Consider the following 26,981-nt stretch of genomic DNA (forward strand, 5'->3'; position numbering starts at 1 on the left):
GGGGAAGTGGGGCACCTTTGAAAGTGAGACACCTTTAAAATTGAGATTTTTCACCTATCTTTAAATAAAATTGAACCTTATCGTGATATAATTCAGCTGCACAAACAGAATGAGAAGCTAAATTACATTTTGATATGGCTCAGTTCCACTTAAACATGGGAGAAAAATCCCAATTTCAAAGATGACCTACTTTCAAAGGTGCCCCACTTCCCCCTATCTAATGAAATACAAGTAGGGTCGAAGGAACATCTATCGGCACTTAAAGAAATCGTATAGTGACCTATTGGCACCTATTTTGTACTATTTGGGATATAAAATTTGAACATCTATCCTTATAAGAAAAGGTAGATTAATGAAGAAACGTCATATTACTTGGATTTTATTAGATAGATTAATGAAATTTCAATATTTTGACGAAATTGCCAATTGATGTTCCATGCCGAACAAGTGTTTCTTCAACTATGACGTTTGTCGTTAATTTACCTCTTCCTATATGGACAGATATTCAAAATTCGTATACCAAATTGTACAAAATAAATTCCAATAAGTCCATGACACAAGTAGTTAAATACCGGCTTCAGACTGGAGGTTTAGACCAGTTCCCGAAGGCCTCAAAAATCTAAATAACAAACAATTTTGTTGATTTTTCAAATTATAATGGATAATTTGCCCGTAATATCCAATTCGAAGCATGATTTCCTAAAAAATCTTGCCTGGGAAGGAATTAGAGGATTTAACCCGTAAAAGTGTATTTAGGATGTTCTTTTCGACCCTATCTACTACAGGTCTATTGTGATGATTTTTAGTTTCCATTTTGTACCGCTCAAAGGACCCAAATAGACTCAAGCTGATCCCCAAGCATATTTAACCTAATATTTGGCAGTAAACGATTAGGTAAAGGAAATTTATGCAAATGATATGTAATTGATGATCAGTCTATTACAGTTTCGAAATAATTCTTTATTGACAAATTTAACAAGCTAAATATTCTCGAGGATCAACTTGAGTCTATTTGAACTCTCATTCAGGTATCAGGCTGAAGGTTTAAACCAGTTCTCAAAGGTCTTGAAAATAAAAATCAATTTTAACTATTTTTTTGCGAAAAAAATCCTATATCAAATTTTATAAAAGTTAAGCCACTTGGTCAATCTTTAGGTCTATAGGCCCGTACTAACGACATTCCTAATCCTTTTGCTGCACTATAGCCTTAATAGACTCAGAATGATTTTCGAGAATATTTAGCCTACGAAAGTTAGCGATAGAGGATCAGAAGAAGGAAATTAACGTAATCTCTAATTCGTGATCCTAAGAGCCTTGACAGACCTAAGAATTAGCCGAGGTAGCATAATTATATTTGAAATAATGATTTTAGACTTCATTTCCATCATTTTCCACTAAGTCGTCTCTCGGCTTAAGTCGTAAGTGTGTCTAGGGCATAAATTCTTAGCGTATAAATAGTTTCGGCTGATCTTTTGCGTCAAATTTTACGAGCTAAAATCTTGAAGCTCAGCCTGAGTCTATTTAGGCCTTTAGAAATATCAATATCATTGCCGTTTTATTGGTGATAAGCTAAAAGTAGGACAGAACTGTTGTCCATTTAGAAATTTTGATTGTCACTTTTAATCAAGAAATATCATATCTTGACTAATCCAGATTATTCAACTCTGATTGTCTGTTCCTTCACAAGAAATTAATATGTTTTATATTCTTAGCATTTTTAGTGTAACGAAAGGTCATTTAAACTTGTTTGTTTTGAATTAAGTCATGAATTTAACAAAACAATTGTTTATTTTTAAATAGCATAAAAATTTCTAAATTGAGTTATATCTCCTCCACTCAATGACTTTTCTTCTACTTATCAAACATGTAATTTTCCGGCAAATTTAGCAAGAAAAAATACAATTAAACAATTTCTAATTAATCAAATAAGCATTATTTTTCAGTCTCTACTAATTAATCGCCCTATGATGGCTCTGAAAGTCATCATTTTTTTGAGCACCATTTAACACAATTGTCTCAGTAAATGGAAAAGTTGTAAAAGTCGCTAATACAACGCCTCCCTTCATATTTGAGTGCAAAGTAAATAATATTTGATGGTTGCAAGAAGAAAACAATAATGGCCAAATAAATTATTGTCTAAAGCTGGATGTTGAATGAAAGTTTTTTTTTAATTGTTCCGTACAATGAAAGCGTGCGATACAATTTCTCAAAAATATTTCTTCCCTCCCTGTTAAAGGTAAAATTCCGCGAATGTCTTTGGAATTTTCTTTTCATTTGAGAGACCCATTGACTCAAATTACCTATTGAAAAGCCACCTAATTATATACCTCTTCTCTGGATGTTGGATAGGTGATAAATCAATTATGAGAGGTGAAAAGTATTCCAGGTGAAATTGTGTAATCCTTATTTGGAGGTTTTGTATTTTCCAACACGAACTCTTTTTCGTTAAAGAGTGGGTTTTGCTGAGGTAAACACAAAAAAAAAACTCTGGAGTATTTTTTTGAATTAAATTAATCCACTTTGAGTTCTGCAATTTCACATTTGTGGATCGTTGTTCGGCTCTTTGGAAATTCTTGCACAAACTCTTGGGCTCTTTCACTCAAACAGAACCAACAATATTCACCCTCCACTGCATTCTGAGTTGCACACAACGAACACGAGACACTGGGCAGGAAGTTCACATGAAATGGTGAGGGAACTGTACAAGAAATTCAAGAGGAGTAAACACAACCGTCTTTCTTAGCAATCCGACTCCAACTGACTCACGTTACCTCAACAAGAGGAGAGGTACTCTTAACCGGAAGCAATGGGTAAGTGGGAGTCGGAAGGTACTGAAGCGGAACTCTCAAATACTTGCAGTACAAACTTCTCTGATCTACAAGTCTTTCATTTAATATCAAGAAGACTAACATAATTTCTCGATAATATTACACAGATAAAAAGTTATGCTCTTCGGCATTGCTTTTACATTATGTTTATCTGCTTTTTTATTATTATAAACATTTCTGCCAAGTTTTCTTTCGAAGGCGATACAACTGTTTTGTACATTATTAAAGACATGAAAACAATTCCAAAGAAATTTGACTTCTTTTAAGTGAAGGAATGAAAAAATATTTTTATTTTGCGAAATTTTTCAGGAAATATTGCAATTTTCTAAATATGAATTATTTTAAAATTTAGAAACATTGCAATATTGAAATAATTATCATTAGGATTTCGCGAAAATTGAATAAATAAGTCAATATAGCATTTAGATGGAATTATTTGCAGTTTTATGCAATCGATTAACTCTTTCGTTTGTTTTGAGACTCAGAGTGCTTAAGAAAACTTTCTTCTTGAGTATATTTAACATTAGAAAAAATAGTTCTTGTGGGTAATAGTAAAGTAGAAAGACATTGAAATTCAATATAATTCTTACAAACATCTGGGCGAATTTAAAAAAAAAATTTAAAAACTTGTTTTTCAGAGAAGATTCTTTTCAGTCTTAAGGGGCTTCCCCTAAATACAAGGTCAAAAGATCAATTTTTTATTGCTCATCAAATTGATAGATAATCTAAGAAGATAAAAAAAATTATGAAACCAAATTGAAGTATTTTTGAAGATACAGATACGGAAGCAAAAGAGCACCGAACAAGTTTGCAAGCGCTCAGACAAAAATCGAAAACTTTGAAACACTTACTCCACTTATTATAACAATTTCTTCTAATTTTCGAGAAATATTAAAAAAAAAAACTTATTAACTGAATGAAAAGAATAAAGCCTAATGGCTAATTCCCTTCGAATTAAATTGCCTTTTAGTTAAGCTAAACAAAATGTTGATTATCCATTTCTCGTTTTCTTACAGTATGTTAAAATCAAAATTTTGCCTTTAATGCTGCTTTTTTTAAACCCAGAAAAAAGCTTCAATTTCTCAATTTTTCTTCGGGTTTTCTTAATTTCGCTATGAAATGCACTTATGAAAGTTGCAATTTTTCTAATTTTTTTTATGAACTGAAATTACAAGCTGCACATAACACGACAATTAGATACTGTTATGTGCTATCAGGAGGCACTCTAATAAACTAATTTTTTTAATTTTAATTCGTTCGAAAGAAATTATTTAAAGTCTTTATTTATGTAGAAAAATATACTGAAATTTCAAGAAGAATTTCACCACACTTAATAGTAAAATTCTGGGTTTATGACTGAATAATAACTTAATAGGGGAATGTAGGCATGGTTCGCACAGAGTGAGCTTTCAAACAATGTGACTATTTCTCATCTTGATTCATGAGCTTAATAATGATTTATCTTATGGCTAAGAAATGACGAACTAGCTCTTTGCAAATAAAGAGAAAATTTGCGTTCTTTGAAGGTTCACTCTGTGCGAACCATGCCAACATTCCACTAAATGACTTTTTTTTCAATATAAATTTGATTGCTCGAAGAATGAATGATTTTACTTTTAATACGAATGTTTAAATATTTAATTAAATATATTGGCTTGACTTTTATTTCAATGAGTGAAATCGAATAATAGTACTTTTGTCTAAATCCCAATAATACATGTACCATGGATACACGCATTTTCAGAATTTTCAGAATATTGTTGTGATGGATTTTCAGAATATTGTTTAAAAATTTAATTTTTAATCCAAATATCAAGTGACCAACTATTGAATTAATTTGTTGGATATTTTTGGGAATAAAATATTTATTTAATTTAAATGCAAAACGGTGCAATCACACTAGGATTTTTCACGTTTCAATTTTAAATTCAATTGAGCCAATTGGGCATAAAAATTTCTAGAATTTACTTGAAAATTCCCACAGTCAGGACACATTTTGCAAGAAATTTGCTCAATTTTAAATAGTGCCGCGAGGTTCTTGATGGTGAATGACTTCGGAAAATGTCTGATAGTACTTAAAATGTCTTATAAGTCACTTATCTGTTATTCAGAAGGATCCCCAAAGCCAAAAAAAAATATTTGTAGGCAAAGGACTCATGCAGCGACTATATCATACAGTCTTATTGAAAATCTGTATGAAGTCGTCCCAACTCCCAACTGAAATTTCTTAACATAACAATTTCCTTCGAATGGCTTTGGAGGAACTTAATGAATTACTTTCGATACTTAAGCTTCACTTAATGCAAGTTCATCACTAAAACACTGTACCTATCTTATATTTTCGCCACAAATAATATTAATTACTAGTAAATAAATTTAATAAGGACAATTTTCTTCAAAAGACTACTTGTTTAACTGCAATAAAATTAAAATTAATGAGCAATTTTAACTTTTCAATTTGCTGAATTCATATTTATTTCGGCAACCACATTTATGCTATTTTAACATATTTAAACAGGCTTTTCTGAACCAAGTATTAGTTTTTATTAATAAATAAGTGAAGATCTATCAATTCAATTGGTTTTTAGTGCAAAATAACGCATAGGAACAATTCATCTTAAAATTAAATTGAATTTACAAATTGAAAAAATATAGTGTGATAGTACGGAAAGAATTATAACTGAATATTTGAAATGTTTTTCATTTAAATTAGAGAGAACATTTGTTTGCTGCAAAGAAAACTGTTGCTTTTATAGCTTTTATTTTAAAAATTGAGTAACCTGATTTAAAGACATATTTAAATTATAAATAGTTTATTTAAACATTTCATGTGTGCTTATAATTGAATATTTTGGCATTATTTAGACTCCAAATGAAGTAACCACAAGTTCAAATAGTTCTTTTTTCATTTAATTTTATGGATTATGATGCAAATTAGTTTAAATGTAAATATTGACACATGAATTTGGCTGTAACATAATTTTAAAAGATTCTAAAATTTGATACTGAAAATTCTTTAGTATTTAAGTGTTTATTTTAAAGAATTTATTAATTGTGCTTTTTTTGGGATACTGTCAGCTTATTTATTTTATTTTAAAAAAATATCCCTGTAGAATGCCCCACGTGTATTTGCTTCCATTGGAATATTTTGAATTAAACGTTATACAAACTTTAATTGAATTTTCTTAGTTTAAATTTTAGGCCTATAAAATAAATTAGTTTTTCAAGTCTTTTGGATTCAAGAATTTTTTAGTAGTATATTGCAGTATTACAGATTTCAGGTCTTTGAATATCATCCTGAACCTTTGTAATTCGTCTCTAAATCTCCCTCTCTTGGGCGATTTTTTTTACATTTTACATAGTTACATTATATTTTAAGCGAATAAAGTTAAAATTTGACAAAGTAAAATTGATTGATTTACTAATTTAATTAAAAAAAGAAATATTTAAAAATTGTTTTTTGTCTTGAAAGAGACGACAAAAAATTTGTCTAGAAATATTAATTAAAGAAAATTAAATCCTAAAAAATGAATTGAAGTAATAAAAAAAATTTTTAGATTAATTTGGCAATTTTTGGCAATTTTGTTTTTCCAAAATTAAACTTTTGTTTTTTTTTCTTTTTTTTCCTTTAGTTTGATCAAGTAAAAGGATTCAAGATCTTTTTTCAGTGAGAATATTTTTATGAAGGATGCAGGTAGTCATACTCACCGTCTTTTCATGGATTTGAAGAATATTTAAAGATTAATGACTAAAACTTAAAAATTTCAGGGTAAGTAACGATATAGTGTGCACTAGTGAGCTAGTCGAGCTAGTCTTAAGTCATTTCCTTAAAAAAAATAGGTCATATTAATTACAGATGGAAAAATATGAAGTTTTTGAAGCCAGAGTAAGTGTGAAGCCTGAAAGGCAATTCCTTTTTTTTAATTCTGTGTTTTTAGTTCTAAATATTTTGGTAAAAATCAAAAACGGTAAATAAAAATAAAAATAGTATTTTTAAATTTCGCCACAATTTCCAAAAAAAATCCAAATAGATTTTTTACTAACCATAGGGGGTAGTACTTATACTTCGTATGGTCTCAAGCTTCGTAATGACTAATTTTTTCTTATGTTTTTGAATAAATGTGACTCCGCAATGTAATTTTAAAAACTGAGTATTTTTCCCTAGTTTTTAAAATATAGATGCAATAAGTCACATTTATTGAGAAACATAGGAAAAATTGCATTTACGAATCTTAGAATCGTACGAGCATAAACATTTTCCCCTAATTGAATTGTTTTACTTACCAAATTTAATAATATACTTACCAAAAATGTTGTTCCCAAGATTTATCTCACATTAGAATATATCACAACGGAAAGAAGCTTATTTTATGAAAAATAGAATTGTTGGAACTAACGAATTTGTGAAAAAGGCGGGAAAGCGATAGTCAATCTTGGTTAACTGATTTGGGACAATGCAATATCTGAGACACATATAAAGCGAATTTGAATAGGCTTTTTGCAAGAACCACCATCGCCATCTGTAGTACAAATCATTGACTATGGATGATCGGCAGTTCGTGAGGTTCTTCGGCATCTTGGCTCTTCGCTTTTTTTATTAATGGCGTAGCCATTGTGGAGTGCGGACGTATTTGTACAAGTTTCTCTGGAGCTGTTTCCCAGAAACATCGCAGCTGCCCGGGTCTGCTCAGCAAACGTGCTAAAATCGGTGTGAAAGGATAGTTTTGAGTAGTCTAGTCGGTGGATTTGGGTGAAATAGTTGCTGTGGCGATGTCGGATACCACGGTATCGCCCACACGAGGCCACCACAATCGGAGACAGTTGGTGAGTTGTGATTTTTCGGTGTACAATGGAATTCTCTCTTCGACGCCATAATGTACGAAACAAGTGCAGCATTTTCCATTGCCCAAAATTACCCAAGAAAATCCCTCTGGAGAGACTTTCTTGGGGTCAGAAGGCAATGAGGACCCCGTACAATGTGGTCAGGAGCCATTTCGTGGGCATCGTAATTAGAATTGTCGCAGCAGACGTGACAATTGCGGCGTCTGCATGAAAATTACTGCCCGTCTCGACAGTTGAGGTGAATCTGAAAACCGAGGTGGCCTCCCGCTTGAGAATCGCCCCACACTTGCGTCAAGTGACATAGTATCATCTCACTCTCTCCCATGAAGTCAAGTAGCTCTTCATGACTATTCTTATCGCAGACACACAGAAGTCATGCAGTAATCTCAATCTCTTTCTCCCTTCCTCCAACTCCCTGGATTTACTAATTGCTTCTTTGCAAATTATCCCAATCCTCCCCTATATCCTAGACAGAGTGAGAATGATGTAGTATTATACTATCTTCTTAGTCTAGCAAGTGAAACTTGCACGAATAAAGTTAATAAGGATTTATAAAATCTTTAAGAAAAGGATTCGTAGATTGGCAAACACATTGTCACACTTCCTGAAGCAGGAAGTGTAGAGAGAGATGAGCATAAAATGAATGAAATGTTTCATCATCAGATTTTAAAGGAGAGGCCATTCCAGAAGACACTGTTACAGCAATTGACTTTATTCAATTCTAACTTCTTAAAATAGAATCCGATTCCATACTCCCCCATACCCTGGGAATCCTAGACAAAAGAAATTTTTATTTCAAAGAAGACCGTTTAATGTCTATGGTTTTGTTTCTAGTCGCGTGGGAGGACGCTGGATAACGGAAGGCATTGATAGGAAGTCGGTAGGTAATGACCTAGACCACTTACGACTTAAGCTAAGATACGACTTAGTGGAAAATGATGTAAATTAAGTTTAACCATTATTTCGAATATAATTACGCTAAGCCGTCTCTCGGCTAATAATCAGGTCTGTCAAAGCCCTAACATGGCCTGGGAGTATTTGGACGGAGGAACAGACTGATCCTCTGCAGTGCAAGTGTTGCACGATAAGCCTTAGTTTTAATTATGAATTGTTCGGATTTCGTAGAATGTGGAAATTTCATCTGCCACCAAAAGCTAAAACAGAAGTTTTCAATCGACTTGATGGCTCTCCGTAAATACTCAGAATACTTTAGAAACCGGGAAATCCGGCCAAGTTCCATTAGACAAATGGCCGCAGTATATATAAAAGAGATGAGGAGGAATGATCATCCGGAATCAACATGGAAGAAAAGTAGAAGAAAGTTCCTAGACAGAATTGGTTACTCCGAAATGATAGTAAATACAAGTTTAAACGGAGGAATGGACATTTGGTGCGAGTTACAAAAAAGAGATCGAGAATGGGTAGATCAGGAGAGATATAACGTACTGACAGATAAATACAAGCTCTTATGATCCCGTTGGATACCGAAGTTTTTGAAAAAAGGGATTACGACAAAAATACTTGCAAAATATAGGCGTGAAAACAGGGAAATGGCATTGGAGAGATGGAGGAATTAGGGGGACAAAAATGTGCTTTTTGTAATACAGGGTTAGACGAATTAAGACGTATTGGCAGGATGCAACAGGAATGTAAAAGGGAGGGAAGATAAAAGGGAAATTCTGAGCGAAGATGGAAGAGGTGTAAATTATTTGGGAAGATTGGAAGCACCTAAAAATATCAATGTTGACAATGTATGAACTTTGTATTTTATAAGGTCCAAAATTTACGCTAATAAAGAATTATTGTTAGTACAACTGCTAGAACATAAAAAGTCAATTAGGAATCAAGCTTCTGACCCTCTTGACGTAACTAAATTTTATCTGTTCTAGCAAAGAACATTATAAGGGCTAAACTCTTAACAGCATATCAAAAGGACTAAACGTCTTGGTCACCATAATTTCTCTAGAACCTTCAGCATTCCTTCTAACAATATACGCCCTGTCACAATCTAATTTGAACAGACTATTTTGCTTCACCCTCTATCATATCTTTAAGCACAGAATGCCCTATCTAATTAAGGATGATCTTATTGCATCTATACATTATGAGAATTTTTCGTCAAAATAGAGCACTTTGAAGAAAATTGCTTTGGAGACAGATTTATAATGTCTGTTCAAATTAGGAACTAGTGTAGGGGTCACCGGGGACCCGTAGAAAAAATTTTTTTGAGCAATCTTAAGTTATTTGTTTTTTTTCTCTAAATAAGGTACAGTGCCCTGTAGTCGGTCGGTACCTCAACTAGGCCAGTAGCGTTATTTATTCAATTTACTTAGTAGACTTGCTGTAATATGGTCTAACCGGTCTTACATTATAAGATCTATTATACATAATCCAAATAAGTGAAAATTTCACAAAAATTGACCCTGTCACGTTATAAAATTGGTCAACAGCCGACTTGATGACACTTTACCTTAGTTGGAAAAAAACAGTTTTTGAGTCATCGGCGCTGCACTGGTTATCAAAACACTACCCGAAGAACACAGTTAACATTTTACTAAAAATTAAGATACAACCACAAATTGAGGTCGCGCGCGAACCTAGGGCACCCAGGTTAACAACCTACGCCCATGCAGAGGATCAGATCCTTCACCACTTCAGGAAGATATTCGCGTTCGGTCCCAAATCTCCCCAAGGCAAAATCCTAAATTTGATTCAGCCACCTTGTCCTAGGTCTGCCCTGAGGTCGAGGTTCCTTTACAATGGCTCGCATTGAATTTTCAACAAAACTCGTAAACTTAATCTACTTCAATATAAGTTCTTATCGGTCAATACAATTTCTTTACCTATAAATGCGTCCAGCGAAATCTTAATGTATCTTCTAACCCTACGAAGAAAACGATAAAGAAGACCCTTCTTAAATCGTCCTTATAAGGGGCCCAAATACACTTATATTGGAAGAGACCGTGTGTGTGTTTCTTCCATGCTTCCGAAGGAACACCAGAAAATCTTTTAAGTTTCAAAATTTTCCACCTCTATATAAATTGTTTGATATATTAGGGTCAAGGAAAAACTAGAAACTAAAAAAATGGAACATGGAAAAGTCGAATTAGAACGTCGCAGTAGAATATATAGAAACGTAAAATGAGGTAATCATTGAAATTTCTAATTCATTCTATTAATTTTTAATACAAGAATTTTTTAATATGAATTGTTAAGGAGTAAGAGCTCCTAAAAGGGAATATTGAAAAACTTTTTCTACTTAAAAACAATAACACACTTTTCATTTATGAAATTGCTAAATCGATAGTGTTTTTTTTTATATTTTTTTAAAATTGATCCGTGGTTAAGTTTATTCGCTAAATTTTAGCTTATAAGGGTAAAATTTCTATTTTATCAACTTTTCAAGAAAATTCTATAAATATACCGAATCAGCTGACTGTATAAAAATTTGATAGCACTTCAGTATTGCTGAATAAACTTCAGCCGTCCAAGTTTAAATCGACTAATTAATGCATTCTGACTTCCGTCGTGATAGAATCTTACACGCTTGAGTGAATTCTCCTTAACAATCTTCTCGTATATTTGTGCCTTTCAGCGCGAGAGGAAACAGAGAAAACTGTACTCTGAGGAGTGGACTCTGGCAGATGATGAGTATGAGGGAGGCCGTGGATTCAGTGTTGCTGAGAAGCTGGAATCAGCACGTTTTGCGCAAGCGGGAATGGTGCGCGAGATGAAAGGATCAGACTTGACTGTTGCGTGAGTGAGATGTGAATCTGTTGCTATGTGATCCAATAATTCACTGTCGTATGTCCCTATTTCAGGCATCTGCAGCAGTACGGCTTCAACATTCCGCTCCTGTTCAAGGAGAAGACAGGACTGGGTCTTCGGGTGCCATCGCCCTATTTTAGCATAAATGACGTGAGAATGTGTGTCGGATCGAAGCGAGTGCTCGATGTTATGGATGTAAACACACAGAAAAACCTCGAGATGACCATGAAAGAATGGCAGCAGTACTATGAGGATCAAGACAAGACACGTCTGCTAAATGTTATTTCGTTAGAATTTTCCCATACGAAACTCGACAATTACATTCAAAGTCCGGAACTCGTGAGACAAATTGATTGGGTTGACGTTGTATGGCCCAAACAACTCAAAGAAGCCCAAGTTGAGGGTACAAATTCTTTGAATGACATGATGTATCCCAAAGTACAGAAATATTGCCTGATGTCTGTGAAAAATTGCTATACAGACTTCCATGTAGATTTCGGGGGTACTTCGGTATGGTATCACATTCTTAAGGGCAGTAAGGTCTTCTGGCTCATTCCACCGACAGAAAAGAATTTGGCCTTGTATGAGAAATGGGTGTTGTCAGGGAAACAGTCGGATATCTTCTTCGGAGATACAGTGGACAAATGTGCCAGGGTGTATTTGACTGCTGGTAACACATTCTTTATTCCAACGGGATGGATTCATGCAGTGTACACTCCTACAGATTCCCTAGTCTTTGGTGGGAACTTCCTTCACTCTTTTGGCATTGTCAAACAACTGAAGATTGCCCAGGTGGAGGATACAACGAAAGTACCGCAGAAATTTCGATATCCCTTTTTTACCGAAATGCTGTGGTAAGTGTCAGAATTTTACCAACGTTTTAAGTTTTAGTCATATGCTCAACATTCTTATTTTTAATTAAGGTACGTCCTAGCAAAGTACGTCTATACACTACTGGGTCGGTCCCATCTTGACGGTGAACCCGAACGTGTGGATGAACTTACGGGCCGACCTCATATTCATCTAACACATTATGAACTGTTCGGACTGAAAGAGATCGTGATGTATCTATATGATTTGCCACCGAATAAGAAGAACGTGCCGGACTTAATTAAGGACCCCGTGGCCCTGATTAAGGATGTTAGAACACTGGTTGAGAGACACTGCAAAGACAGCCCAGAACTAGCCATTACAGGACGTCCAGTTCTCAAAGCCGAACCCGATAGCACAGAACCCGCAACGATGTCCACGTATGATCTTGGCGTGGACAGCAGTGATAATTCTACGAGCACAAGTCATCAGCACGGAGACTTTCTCCCACCGAGTGCAGCATCCGCCAATCGAGGCGGACCCCGAGGACCATACAAGAAGCAATCCTTCCCACAGGGAGTACAACAGCGCTCCCAGGGCAGCACTGGGCAGAACAATGCATCAGGCGGTCCAAGGAGACGCAGAACCCGCTGCAAGGTCTGCGAAGCCTGCCAGAGGTCTGACTGCGGCGAATGCAGTTTCTGCCTGGATATGGTTAAATTCGGAGGACCTGGGCGTGCCAAGCAGACCTGCATGATGAGACAGTGTCTGCAACCGATGCTACCAGTAACTGCACAATGCATCTACTGCCACCTTGACGGTTGGCGCCAAACTCCGGTAGCGCCTCAAGCCAAGCTTCAGGCTTCGCTTGAGGGTCCGTCATCACTTATGGAGTGTTCAGTGTGTTATGAAATCACCCACCCGGACTGCGTCCAACGCCATGCACCCAATATCAGTGGAATTGTTAACGAGGATCTACCAAACAGCTGGGAGTGTCCCATCTGCTGCAAATCCGGCAAAAACACCGATTACAAGGTAAGACTAGCTTCTACAAAGGAAACTGTGTGGAACAGACTTTCCAATGTTTAAACTTCTACATATTATCAAAAAATTCTTTAAAAAATGACCTTAAAAAAAGTTTTTTAAAAAAATCGCCTCCACACTAGTGAAAATTTCTGTAAAAAAATGGATTTTTTACAGAAATTTGTCTACTGTGTAGGCAATTTTGTAAAAAACCGACCCATTTTTTTTTTTTTAATCAAGGCTTTTTCTTTAAAAAGTTTATTTTAAAAAAGTGCCTCTACACACTGGGACAATTTTTTACAAAACACTTTTTAAAGAATTTTTTTTTTTTTAAATCACAGCACCTCGAGACTTTGGTTTCCCGGATTCATAAGCATTCTCAAGTGTTCCTAATGAGTTCTCTGGGTTTCTAAATATCCCTAATTGGTTCCCTGAGTCTCCCAGTGTTCCTAATAGGATCCCTGGGTCCCTAAATCTTCCCTAAAGAAACACAGCCCTCCCCATTGATTCTCTGTTTCCAGATTTGTTGTCTATGTTTCCATAACTTCCCTGAGTCCCTAAATATTGTCCATAAGTGAGAATTTTCAAACTTTTCGTTCAGTATCAAATGTATTTATGTATAGAGAATCGTCAATCAGAACAAGTGACTCTCAAATCACTTAATCTTCTCCAAAATTGACAGAAAAAAATTCCTTCCCCCCCCACGATTGGTATGAGGCCATGTAGTAATACCTTCCATATTCCCGAGGATTCTCCGAGGATTCCCGAGTTTTCGCGAGTCAGTTGTTTCTTAAATGTTCCTGCTTTATTTCTCGCGTTCTAATTCCGTTGCCGTAAATAGCCGGTCGTATTAGTCCAGCTTCCTTCCAATAAGTTATGTTCTGATAATCAAAAACTTAAGCTCCCATTAAAAATCTTTTGAAAATTTCAGAGATTCAGTTTGATAGTACTGATTTCACTAATATTTCCATGAGATTAATGTTTGTATTTTTTGCAGCCACGTCATTTCCGAGCACGGCAAAAGTCTTCAGAGATCCGTAGAATGTCCATAAGCAGTGACGCATCCTCAGCTATTGATCACAAGCCAATTGAGGCACATGGTGACTTTGGAGGAATGTCCAGTGGATCGGATTCTGAGACACCAGGAAAGTCAAGTATTCGGAAATTGGGGGTGATTAGTCCGTCGAACAGTTCGAACACCCCCATCAAGTTCGAAATCAAACAAGAGCACGATCTCAATTCGCCCACGCAGGAACACTTGACTGGAGGTAGTATCGTAAAGCGTCGGAAAAGTGACGATGGGGGCAGTATGTGCAGTAGTATGCATGAGTCTGTGGAGACAGTAGAGCATAGTGTTCCCAGGAAGAAATCTTCACTGAGGACTCAGTTGGCACATCAAATCATTAGTTCATCTACAAAGGTGCTAAAAAAGCCAGTTTATGTTGTGAGACCAGCACAAGCTGGTGGGACTACGCCCTCCCCCACTGGACACTATGCCCTGGATCCCACTTGTCTTCTGGCGATTTTCCGGTATTTGTCACCAGAGGCACTGATCACATGCTCTTTGGTGTGCAAGATCTGGTCCACAGTGTCCGTAGACCCATCTCTGTGGCGTCGTATGAACTGTGCCCAGTATAAACTTTCAGCAAGTCTCCTCACAGCCATTGTTCGAAGACAACCTGAACACCTGATCCTAGACTGGACCAGTCTCGCTAAGAGACAATTGACATGGGTGATTGCCCGAATTCCGGGCCTCAAGAACTTGAGCCTTCAAGGCACGCCAATTCAAGCCGTTGTAGGCCTCCATACGTGTCTCTGTCCCCCACTACAAATCCTCGATCTCAGTTTTGTGCGCGGTCTCAATGATTCCGCCATCCGTGAGATCCTGTCGCCACCCAAGGACTCTCGGCCCGGCCTCACGGACTCTAAATCCCGCCTGAGGAATCTCAAGACCCTCAAGCTAGCCGGCACAGAGATTTCGGATGTGGCCCTACGCTACATCACCCAGGGCCTGCCATCACTTCTCATCCTCGATATTTCGTCGTGCCAGAGAATCACAGATGCTGGTATCTTTCAAATTGGCACGTCGACAAGTGCCATAAACACCCTGGTGGAGCTCAATTTGAGCAGTTGTAAACTCGTGACAGATCTCTCGCTCGACTACCTGGAGAAATGTGAGGCTCTGACGCGTCTCGATCTGAGACACGTGCCACAAGTGCCCACACAGGCTGTAATTAAGTTTGCAGCCAAGTCAAAGCACAATCTCCATGTGCAGGACGTTAAGCTTGTCGAAAGGCGAAAAAATGTCACGTAGATTTAAGGCAGAGAGACAAAATCAATTTTACCTCTTAATCAATTTGCATTTAAGACAGGTATTTCTTAAGGGTATTTCTCTATCATTTGTCGCTTCAATGGTATAGGCAAGAATTGATCGGGATTTGTGTATTGTATAGGGCTCACTTTTAGATAATTCTGAGAAAGTTTTTTTTTAATATTCTAACAAAAGAATATTTTCAACTTTAGCAAAAAAATAATGAGCCCTTATATGAGATAGAGTAACAGACCTGAGACAAAAATACTGAAGCAATATTCGAAATTTCAACCGAATATTCGAATAGTAAAGATTACGTCTACAGTCAAACTACGAAGATTTACCCTAGTAAAATTTCGGATGTTCGTCTCTGGCTAATGAAAAATCTATGTATGACCGATCTCTTCTCTTTTGTTGTCGCCACTGCGAAGAACGTGCATTCCACTGAAAGCTTTAGTCAAACGAATTTACTCAGAATTGACACAATTCTTCTATTCACACTTCTGGAAAGGACATCTAGTATCCGGCTTTCAAATAGTAATAATTCTCAATCAAGGGAAAGTTGTTTAGAAGAGAAATAGATAAATGAAATGATAAGATTTGTGCAGAAGGAATACCAAATGGACATAAAACTGAAGGTCCGAATCAATATAGAATAGATGACAGCGATAACGCAAGGTGGAGCTACATTGAGCTAGGACTAGAAACTAGAACTGCATTAAAAACGCTATTTTTTCGCACATTACAAAAAGAAGCTGGACCTAGCCTTAATTTATTGTGGATTCGCAATTGTTTTGTCTATTTAAATTGCATTACGTTAACGTCCAGATTCCTTTAAAACATCATCATATTTGCACTATAGTTTATCATAGGACCCTGGCCTCACTTACGACTCATCTCCAGTCCGTCCGGTCTCACGTCAACTTCCTCTAGTTTCGTACTTTTAATTTATCCAAATTGCCCTCTACCTGGTTGATCCACCTTCTTTTTGGTCACCGAACTGATCTTTTTCAGGTGGGTTTCCATATAATGCTCTTTTCTTCGATAAATTTAGCTTTATTCTTAGCACGTATCTGATCCATCAGGAAAAAAATCACTTAAAAACTTAAAGGGAAGTAAGAACTTTCTTCTACAGTCTTTTAAAACAGATTACTGTTTGGTTCTTAAACGTGCGTATGACTACACAATAATTCTAGAATAAATTAACTAACGTCACCAAGTATACTTCTATATTGTAAAATGAGAACGTTGAATGAAGCCTGGGAAACAGTCCATCAGCATGTTAAAGCTACCACAAAAGATTGACTCATAAGCAAATCGATGTAATTCCAGTTTATGGCTCCTGGAAAAAATGTATGGGTTTCCAAGGGTTCCCCGTAGGTTTCTTTTGTTACAATCCTTACAATTATCCGTTCTTCGATTTCATTTTTCTCCGGAATTCTGACACTTAGCTCTTCCCAGCCCTGGCGATATATATTCTTAATATTGTCAGTTGCATCGACCGTTGTCGTATTTGCATTTCTATTGTGTCAGCATTTGACGCAAGATGCGACATCTGTATCGTAACTTGCACCAAATGCAAACACAAAACAAATGCAGATACGACAACGGTCGACGCAACCGACGATATATTAGACCTGTTCTTAATATATTCTGTAAATCTGTACGCCTGTTTTTTTTTTTGTTGATTAAGAGCATTGAGGTCGAAAATTGCCCTGAGTAGATTCCATGTTGTAGTTTTGTCTTCTGGGCCACAATCATCAAACAAAACTTTGGGGCTTTCAGCAAAGGTGGCTCTCAACACAGCACACCATTTTCTCAATTACCTCCAAATAATCTATTATTTTTTTTGATTCAAGTCCATCAAATTTTCCATTACTCTTTAATTTTTTCCGCTTCCAGACAAATTTGTGGTCTTTGCTACATCTGCTGGCTTGGCTATATCGGCTATATCAGTTAGAATAACTCGGTTGTCTATCCAATAGACAACTGAAGCCTGTGTTTTTATCACCTACAAAGTTTCTTTTTGCGTCAACTCTTACCTGCTTAAATGGCTCATATTGTCCTAAAACATGATAGGGGAAAGTACTCTCCCTTCGAACGTTCATGCCTTCGAATATTGTGAATTTCTTTTACTTTACCTAAGAGACTTTCACGAAATTATCATTAATTGATAACAAGCTAACATATATTTAATAGAAATGTGTAAGTCTCTTGGGAAAACTAAAAGAAAATTCACATTATTCGAAGTCATGAACGTTCGAAGGGGAAGTACGTTGCCCTATTAAAATTACGTAGAACATTCTACTGTGGATATTGCGTTCAGCAGCTTCTTAGCTTCTCTATTATTTTCTTTAAGTACCCGGTATCGCAAATCTCGTATATCGTCCATCTGCGTAAAGTCGCACATGGTACTTGTGAAGTCTCCTGAAGAGATCAGCTTCTAATATCAATGCGATGTTTATTTTAGTTGTCCGTAAGCTAATGGTCCAGGGCCTCGAGTGGGTCAGTGGATAGAGTAGTAGCTCTATGACTGCGAGGTCTGGGGTTCAAAGCTGAGCAGCAGCAGAAAAAGATTTCTCATGCCATATCGGCTTTGAATTCGTCCAGTGAATGAATGAATAGTAATGTCAATGGTGCATATTGGCAAAAAAAAAAAAAAGTGAACCGCCTAAACAATAGAGGCTGGTACGAAAACGAGTTTCGACATGAAAGCGGTACTTCAGTCGATACAAATATTCGCTGTCACTGATCCCAAACACACACCGAGAAGGGATGCTGTGATATAGTAGCGGCACTGACTGCTCACAGAGCTGTGATATTGAGCGGCTACCCGTATCGGGGGATAAGATAGAATAGGAGTGGGGAAGCATAAGGGGCCCAATTGGTGGCCTGGATGCATCGGAATATCCGAAATGGAGAACTGACCCCTGGCAAAATCTTATCTTATCTTAAGCTAATGGTCCTTCTGAAAATTATGTTAGATATGAAAATATTATTTAAAGACCAATAGGAAATAGCACGCTTGGGCCGATATATTGCACTGTCATATCTTCTTGATAAAAAACCTAATGGATTTCCTGACCAAAGGTCTTCTTATGTCTCCTTAAAAAAGTTTTCCATACGAGCCTGTACGGATTCTTTCCTGCTAATTCAATACGTGATGAAGAGTTCGAGTTAAGCTTCTCGCAGATTCTTGCAATATAAACGAAAGCAAAAGACTTTGAATAATTGTCTAAAAATAAAAATCGTAAATCTTCAGGGTTCGACGACATCCTGAAAAAAAATACTAAACGATCAAAAGCAAAAAAATAATTTGAGACAAAAGGTCCCTCAGGAGTTATTTCGCTTATTAAACAAGTTAAGATAATTAAAAAAAAATACCTTTTGAATTTTCAATTAATAGATTACTAACAAAATTGTGCAATATTCATTATGTACATCTCAATTTCAAGAATTCTATTTAATTTCTTGATTTTTTATCATTAAATATTAAAACAAAAAATTCGAATGGACATGAACAGCTTCTATTTAAAGTTCATTTTATCAAATATAATCCGTGCTTCACTATTTTTGTATCTGGTCTGTTGATAGATTAGTGTTTGAAGAATTTTACAAGCTTTTTTCTCCCTTACGGAATTTGGCATATTTTTGCCATTTTTTCCAAAAGTCAGGTGATTTATTGTGAAAGATAGTCACAATGTTTAATAGAAGTAATAATAGTTTGCAGTGCCCCATATTTCCGCAATTAGTGTGTTATTTGTGAAAACGATGTATGAAAGGGAGCAATGATAAGTCCTTATAAAACATTTAATTTTAGTTTCTAAAATTACGAAGAATTTTACCATTAATAAGACGCATAGAAAAAAATTGAAATGTAATTTTTAAGCATTAGAATTACGATAAATCTAATAAGATAAAGAAAATCTGTAACTTAGCGAAAAAAAAAATAAAATTGTTGAATGCGGAGAGATAAAAACCAAAGATAGTGCAGCATTAGATTAAATATTATAAAATGAAAAATCGTGTTAGATTTATTTTTTAGGCATTAGGACCAGGCACTGATTTGCAATTAATTTTCTTCGCCTCATTCAACTTTCAGGACAATTATTCAATTATTTTTTTTCTCGATTGAATGATAAAAGTATTTTACAATTTATCTTTTTTAATGGTAATAAAAAAAATCTAACAGAATTTATTTTATTTCGTTTTACTTATCTTGGAGTTTCCTCTTGCAGAGTGAAGACCAAAAGTCAACGATATGGCCGGATGCCGATGGTTTCACGGGATTCCTAAGTGCTGAACTGCATTCTGCCTTCAGAGCATCATCTGAAAAGATGAACGTACCTTTGGCATTCTTAGGATCCTTGATGCGAGGTGGCGGAATGGCTGGATTGAATGCCATTGTTGTGCTATCGAATTGCTCAAATAGTTCCTCGGGATTTCTGAAAACGGGAAATTTCTCCGTGAACACAAAGTTTATTTAGCTTGAGTGTATTCGAGACTGCTACGGAAAGCACTGACTTTTTTTTATTGCTTAAGCTCCGCGTTTTGCATTGCAATTTTATTAAACTTTCAATCTGAGCTTTATTCATTCAAAAAAAAAGTTACTCCTTTTTTAGACACCCAAGCAACAAAAACTAGATTTTACAAATGAGAAATAGGTAGATATTCACTTATCTTTCAAAAGAGTTTTGGGAGTAGAAAATAGCTTTTTTCACAATAAAAACGTGTTTTCAAAACAAAAAAAATGCCGAAAGTAAGTTCACTTACGAAAATCTTACGTTATTTTTACGTTTAGGATACCATAGTCTGGCGTTAGCTTTAAAACACTCCTCCGACAGTAATTGAATGTATATGATAATTATTAAACCAGGATGAATTACAATAGAAAAGCCAGAATCATGGTGATGGTAACACAAATATCACTAGAATAATTTTCTTTTTCTTAAGAGGAATCTCGTTTCAGGGAATTCGAGAAAATCTGGCCAGGGAACCCGCAAGGAACTCACGGAGAACTCGGGCTACTCACGGGGAACTCGGGGAACCTGTACATTTTTTTCTTCGGGAAACTCATTAAGAACTCGGAGAATCCCATAAATTTTTGGAGGAACTCTCGGGCTCGGGGACACCGGGGAACCCACACATTTTTCAGGGAGCTCTCTGGGAACACAGAAAACCCATAAATTTTTCAGAGAACTCTCCGGGAATTCATATATTTATGGATAATATATGGAACTCATATATTTTTCCAGGACACCCAGGGAACTAATGCATTTTTCAGGAAACTTTTCAGGAACTCGGAGAATCAATCAAAGGAACTCGACAGAGAAACTGATGGACGGACAAACAGTGTGACGCCATTCCGTAGAAATAATTTAAAACGCAAAGATATGTTGAGAAAGATGATCCCCGGGGGTAGACATTTTGGGAAGTGAAAAAGAGGGATTATATGTATATATACTGCTCTCTCTGTAGAATTCCAGAAGTAAAATTGTTGGAGATTAGATAGCAAGGGATATCAAGCCAAAAGTTGATGCCGCTGAACAAATAATGAGAATTAAAGGTAGTAGTGATCCGATACCAGAAATTTACATAAGTTAACTTACAATAAATTTACCAAAAAATAACTTAGTAGCGATTGAAACTCTCTCCCTAGTATCGTTTTGTGAATTATAATATTTTCAGTTAACAGAATAATAGAGATAAGTAAACGATTCTTTTTAGCAAATACGTATACAATGAAATTTAAAAAAAGAACTTCATCATCTCGAAAAGTTGCTACTATGACGTTATAAAATAACGTAAACTTTCCCAGGAAAATCAACGCAATTTTGTTCGTGAAATTGTGAAGAGCGGACCAGCGCACAATAACTTTTGTTTGTAAACGTGTTTTCAAAATTTTCCATGAGTATGAGCGAGATAACTAGATCTAGATTTCACTCACTCTCATTGAAATGTCAAAAACATGTTTACTAAACAAAAGTTATTGTGCGTTGGACATAAGTCTTGAGAGAGGTGCCGGAGATGGCACGTCTACCAAAGTTGGAAGTAATTTCAGTAACGGGAAAATTACGTTTTCCTCACGTTAAGCTTCTGATTTGGTAAAAATTGTGACTTGGGTTATATAAATCTACAAATTCTTTATTTTTTTCATGTATCTGGATTCATGTGACACCCCAAACACAAGTCTATCCTACAAATTTATTTGTGGGAGGGGCCTAGAGTATTGTCAATCAACAAATAAGCCACACATCATGGTAGACTTATTTCAAAAATTAATTATTCTATAATAAATTTGAAGAAGTGCAAAGAATTCGGAATATTTCTTCAAAATTTGTGTTTTCTTTGTCTTTTTAGTCAATGTCTGACTAGGAGGCGTGGCCTAAATTAAACTTAGGGAGGAGCTTACTCACTGAATCACATTCTATTGCAAAAAAACATGGCTTTCCGTAGCTATGTCAAGGATTCTTACAATTTCGCAACGTCCACGCTGAGGCTTCCCTCGCCACTTATAGGTGCTCCTGCTGCAAGGTGCCTGGCCATTTTGACACAAACCGGATGATAGTGCCTCATTAAAGCGGAAACTTCGTAGAGAAGAGTGCAGTTGGCATTGCAGTACTCTGGATCAGGCAATTCAGGATCATACCTTCCAGATCCCACAAAAGTTTCCGTGTCCAGGAGCACATCTACTGCCTTGGATGTCAACTGGAGCATATTCTTAGCTACACAGATGCATCCCAGAGATCCATTGTGAAGCACCTGCAGAGATGCCGTCATAATGCGCTTGGTGAAGGCCAGCAATCTCTGATAAGTCACATCCTTTCTTCGTTTCACCAGTACTTCCGTTAGTGTCTTGAGGATTATCAGGAAATCCCCATGATTCTTCCCAGCATGAACTATCAGGAGGTTCCTGTATAGATGATTGTAGAAGCGAATTGGATCGATATTGAGGACTTCTCCCTGTCCTGACAGCATAACAAAAACTGTCTGGATGCAGTGCAGTTGTTCCCTGTAGTCGAGTTCTACAGTCTCCATGATACTGTTCAGCACATTGACCAGATCCGAGAAGAACTCGAGATTGATGACATGGGCGAACTTAGCCAAACCTTCCAGGGTTGTGGCCAGAAGCTTAGAATTTGGATCATTTTTGAGGATCCGGAAATAGATGTTGAAGATGAGCTTGGTAATTTCTGTCAATTTGTGCTGCCTGGATTCTTTGTTCTCCTCAGCTTTTGTCTCTAGCAGTTCTTTTTCCAGCTCCTTCATCTTCTTCTGACGCTTCCGCTCCCTCTTGGAGAGGTTCATCACGCGGCTCTTTTTAGCTTCCAGCTTCTTTTCCTTGATCTCTTTCTCCTTTTCTGCATCCAAATTAATATCCTTGATGTACAGGGACGTCAAGCTGGTCAGGACTTCGGGATACACGTTATTCTGCTTCGTCTTCACGAGATGATTGATCCTCCGGATGATGTGAAGGGTCAAATCCAAACGTTTGTCCGTTTTGAAGATGGTTCTAAAGCACTGATTGACCTTCTCCCGGATCTGAGGGAAGCGACTGTTTGACAAGTAAACTAGCGTTTGGCCGATATTCGGGCTGAAGTTGAAATTCGGATGAGCTAGGACGAGTTCACAGAGACAATTTGTCGCCACTTCGCCCAGGCTTATCTGGACTGCAGTTACTGGACCCTGTCCAGCTGGCTTTTTCTTAGACAGAGTCATTGTGATCTTCTCCAGGATCTGCAGGTACTTCTTGTACTGCTGCAGGAGGACATTCTCAAAGGTTACACGGATTAGAGTGTCTTTCTTGAGCTTCACCGTCTCAGTCTCCACATGTCCGAGCTTGTACTCAGGAATGATGTCCTTGAAAACTTCCAGCGCTGACAAAAGCGCTACTTTCCTGATGGAAACCAGATTGAGACTCCCGGCTTTTGTGACACGTGTCATAAGGTCAAAAAGTGAGGTAAAATTCTTAATTCTCTCCTCTGGACGCTCTAGGATTCCCGAACAGATGATCCCAATCCTGAACTTTTGCTTTTGAACTTCCTGTTCACGGTGTATCAGCAAATCAGCCACTGACACTGCTGTGTCTTCTTTCTTCACCTGTACATCATCGTCTCCCTGATCCCGGATGATTTCTTCGTCAGAATCATTGACTTCTGAATCTTCCTCTTCAGGTTCATCCTCCTCCTCTCCGTTAAGGGGTTTCTTCTCATCCTCCTCAGTGACCACCATAGATTGAGGGATAAATCCTTGCTTTGTCTTTATGGGCAGAAGATCCCGAATTTTACCAGTAATAGCACGAGTTCCTTCATAGTCTTCCCGGAATCTCTTCTCATGGCTGTCAATATCGTTCTCCAGAAGATTCTTTCGTTTCCCCCCGACCTTGGCGTTACTAGCTACCCCATTCACTTCTTTTCTATTGAAATTCTTAGCCAGGTATGTCATATCATCCTCATCAATCATATCCATCACATCATCAACATCACTTGAGACTTCTCCGTGAATCTCAGGCATTCCCATGTGCTTATGCTGCTTTTTCTTCCCCTTTGACTTCTTACCAGGTCCATTGACCTGTGCTTTATTAGATTTTTTATCAAGAAGCTTACCTTTTGCTCCCTGTTTCGCTGCCGCTTTCTTCTTGGACTGTCCGGGAGCCACATTCTTCTTCCCGCGAAGATGTGTTGACCTCTTGGAAGCACTTATTTTAACCTTTTTCTGCAAAGAAGCAATGGTTAATAAGATTACTGAAAAATCAGAAATACCTTTGATAAACTCACACTCCCCATTTCTGCTTAAAATGCCCAAAATGAGAATTCTTTCCGGGAGCACAAAACACAAACCACGTGAGAAAGTTAGGTTAGGGAACGCAAACTGAAACGTCAAAACAAATCCCGTCAAATCATTGCTCTACCTGCCGATTTTACATTTTTACTCGGAGGTTTTTTGAATTTTAACGGTATATTCTAGTACATTCAGAGAAAATCTGCAGATTCTCGGCAGAATTTCTCCCTAGAAAATTTGCATAACCTCCATTACTTCACAAAAATATTGTTGATTTATGAAGAAACTGTAGAAGTTATAAAGAAAATTGTATGCTCTGCTTAACAAGCATTACCGAGTACACATTTTAGATACGTAAAAAAACTGCGAGCAAAAATACTAATTTCTTAAAAATCGCCAATCGAATGATACAAAAACACGAAATTTTGGTCGACACTCTGTTTAAAGTTTTCACTTCACTTTTCTCTACTTGTAACACGGCGTCGCAGAATTCTTTATTTTATCACCGTGATATCACTAAGAATAACTCTATAGAATTTTGCAAACTTCAGTGAAAAATTTTTCCATTCTCTTCTGACACATCTTGTCTGGAAAGTCTGGAATGTAGAAAAAATCTACAGAATATCTACAGAAATTCATCAGAGATTCGTCATAAATCTGCCGAAATATTCTGACGAATTTTGTCCCAAGCCCAAATAAAATTCGTAAGAATATCTACAGAATTTATCTGCAGATATTCTGTAGAGGTGTAGATTTTCTCTACAGAAATCTTAAAGATATCTGCAGATATTATTTGACGGGATCCGGCAGTATTGTTTATTATTTTTGGTGGTGCTGCCCGAGCTTCCTGAAATTCCTGATTTACGTGCTTCCTATAAGGAAGGAATCCAGTGACTTTTTATAATGTCTTCAGATGAGGAGGATTACATGTCGGATAAGTTTTTGGCGCAAAATATCCCAAATGTCCGGCCAGGATTGATCAGGAACCGAGAGCGTCAGAGGGAAGTGGAAGTAGAAGCGAAGAAGGCCAAGTTTGATGAGGAAACAAGGGCCAGGCATAAGCCCAGCCACGTTAGGGAGAAAGAGCGTCTTCAGGAGGGACTTAGCAGTGCTCTGAGTACAGAAAACAAAGGATTTGCCCTTCTGGCCAAGATGGGATACAAGCAGGGTGAATCAATTGGTAGATCCGGAAGTCAGGGAATTGTAGAGCCAATTGGGATCACTGTAAAAACTGACCGAGGGGGTTTAGGACGCGATGCAGCACTCAAGCAACTGGCAGAAAAGAAGCAGGAAATAATGAGGCAGAGATTACTGGAAAGATCAAAGACTCAGCCAGTGTCTGCTGAAGAATTTCGCAAGAGAATGTTCCAGAAAGCGGAAAATCGACAAATTGAGGGCGATTTGGCGTAAATAAAAGTCATTCTGCTCCTGAGATTTCTTAATAAAATAATTTTTATTTCCAGGAAATGTCAGAGAACGTGTGAGAGGCTTGATCTTTCGCTGGACGTTGCTGAACCAGAAATGGAATGGTTCTGGCCACCAAAGCCCAAAGAGCAGAAGAACAAAGAAGAAGACGCCGACGAGGATGAAGAAGATGAAGAGGAGGAAACAGAAGAAGACTTTGAGGTATTGATGATCCAATTGGTAGCTTCTCTTTCATAACTCATAAAATTTCCTTCCCCTTAGCCGGCTGAGAAGCTCGATATGCTGATCAATTACCTGAGAGCCATGCACCTCTACTGCCACTGGTGCGGTGTAAAGTACACAGATGTGGATGATCTGACGGGCAATTGTCCAGGAGCGACGAAAGATGATCACTGAATTTCGTCAGAGGTAACAACCAAAACCAATTAATTTGATACAAAACGTTTTCCTCTTTGAGATTGATGTAATGATTTGATTTGGATGCTGTGAATGTTGGAGCGCATCTAACAAATTTTAATTATTTCCCATCTCATTGAGTGACCAGAGTATTTCGTGCGTCAGGACAGACCTGTTTAATTTGATAATTTCATAAATCTCTTTTTTTTATGTTAAATTAAGTAAAAAAGCTTTTTTCATTGTGATTATTGTAGAAGTAAAATGAAGAACTTTTTTTTTGAAAATAAAATTACAACAAAAAAAAACGGAAAAATGTGTGAAGAAAGCATCCATGGTAACCCCGTATTGCAGAATGCTCGCACTCACGAAATAGAGCACTCAACAATATTTTCCCTCTTAGGTTCCCACAGGGTTATTACATTTCTACTAGTTTATCATCAAAAATTGACCAAAACATTAATAATTTAAAAACAGGCTTTGCGAAATCTCAAAAGTACTTTTGCATCATTTACCGTATACAGGTACTCAACCGATTTGAATCGATTCATAAATCACTCAATAGATTTCACAAAATTTTAAAGAGTAATAAAAATTATATTCGAACAAAAATTACTTATCGGTAAAAAACCGGTTCATTACCGGTTCACAACTGATTTGAACCGACTTATAAATCACTCGAAATATTTCCCAAATTACACTTCCGGAGTAATTTAATTGAATTTCTTATAAAAATTATTTATTGATTATGAATCGGTTCATTACCGATTGGAACTGACCCGTGAAATCATTGCTCTACT

The 26,981-nt window shown here is 36.8% G+C and overlaps 4 protein-coding genes across 4 annotated transcripts in view; 2 read left to right on the forward strand and 2 right to left on the reverse strand.

The window, feature by feature from the left end:
- The window catches only part of LOC129804162 (protocadherin-16), a 31,379-nt gene extending 28,620 nt beyond the window's left edge, over window positions 1-2,759 (reverse strand). The window contains exon 1 of the mRNA XM_055851241.1: window positions 2,328-2,759. The gene's annotated coding sequence lies outside the window, so the exon portion shown is untranslated. The remainder of the gene's footprint in view (window positions 1-2,327) is intronic.
- Window positions 2,760-7,422: 4,663 nt separating this feature from the next.
- LOC129804127 (jmjC domain-containing histone demethylation protein 1) lies at window positions 7,423-19,351 on the forward strand. Its single transcript, XM_055851213.1, has 5 exons — window positions 7,423-7,652; window positions 11,266-11,426; window positions 11,492-12,292; window positions 12,362-13,283; window positions 14,269-19,351. Exons 1-5 carry the CDS (start codon window positions 7,599-7,601, stop codon window positions 15,583-15,585), a joined length of 3,255 nt encoding a protein of 1,084 aa, XP_055707188.1. The 5' UTR covers window positions 7,423-7,598; the 3' UTR covers window positions 15,586-19,351.
- A 378-nt stretch (window positions 19,352-19,729) lies between these two features.
- On the reverse strand, window positions 19,730-24,459 carry LOC129804148 (nucleolar complex protein 3 homolog). Its single transcript, XM_055851234.1, has 3 exons — window positions 24,360-24,459; window positions 22,058-24,297; window positions 19,730-20,027 (listed from the first exon to the last, which is right to left on the reverse strand). The coding sequence occupies exons 1-3, from the start codon at window positions 24,366-24,368 to the stop codon at window positions 19,793-19,795; spliced, it is 2,484 nt and encodes an 827-aa protein (XP_055707209.1). The 5' UTR covers window positions 24,369-24,459; the 3' UTR covers window positions 19,730-19,792.
- Window positions 24,460-25,164: 705 nt separating this feature from the next.
- LOC129804314 (G patch domain-containing protein 11) lies at window positions 25,165-26,497 on the forward strand. Its single transcript, XM_055851495.1, has 3 exons — window positions 25,165-25,769; window positions 25,827-25,989; window positions 26,050-26,497. Exons 1-3 carry the CDS (start codon window positions 25,267-25,269, stop codon window positions 26,182-26,184), a joined length of 801 nt encoding a protein of 266 aa, XP_055707470.1. The 5' UTR covers window positions 25,165-25,266; the 3' UTR covers window positions 26,185-26,497.
- The last annotated feature ends 484 nt before the right edge of the window (window positions 26,498-26,981 follow it).

Source organism: Phlebotomus papatasi, chromosome 1, assembly GCF_024763615.1.
Source record: "Phlebotomus papatasi isolate M1 chromosome 1, Ppap_2.1, whole genome shotgun sequence".
NCBI classification, from domain to species: Eukaryota; Metazoa; Arthropoda; class Insecta; order Diptera; family Psychodidae; genus Phlebotomus; species Phlebotomus papatasi.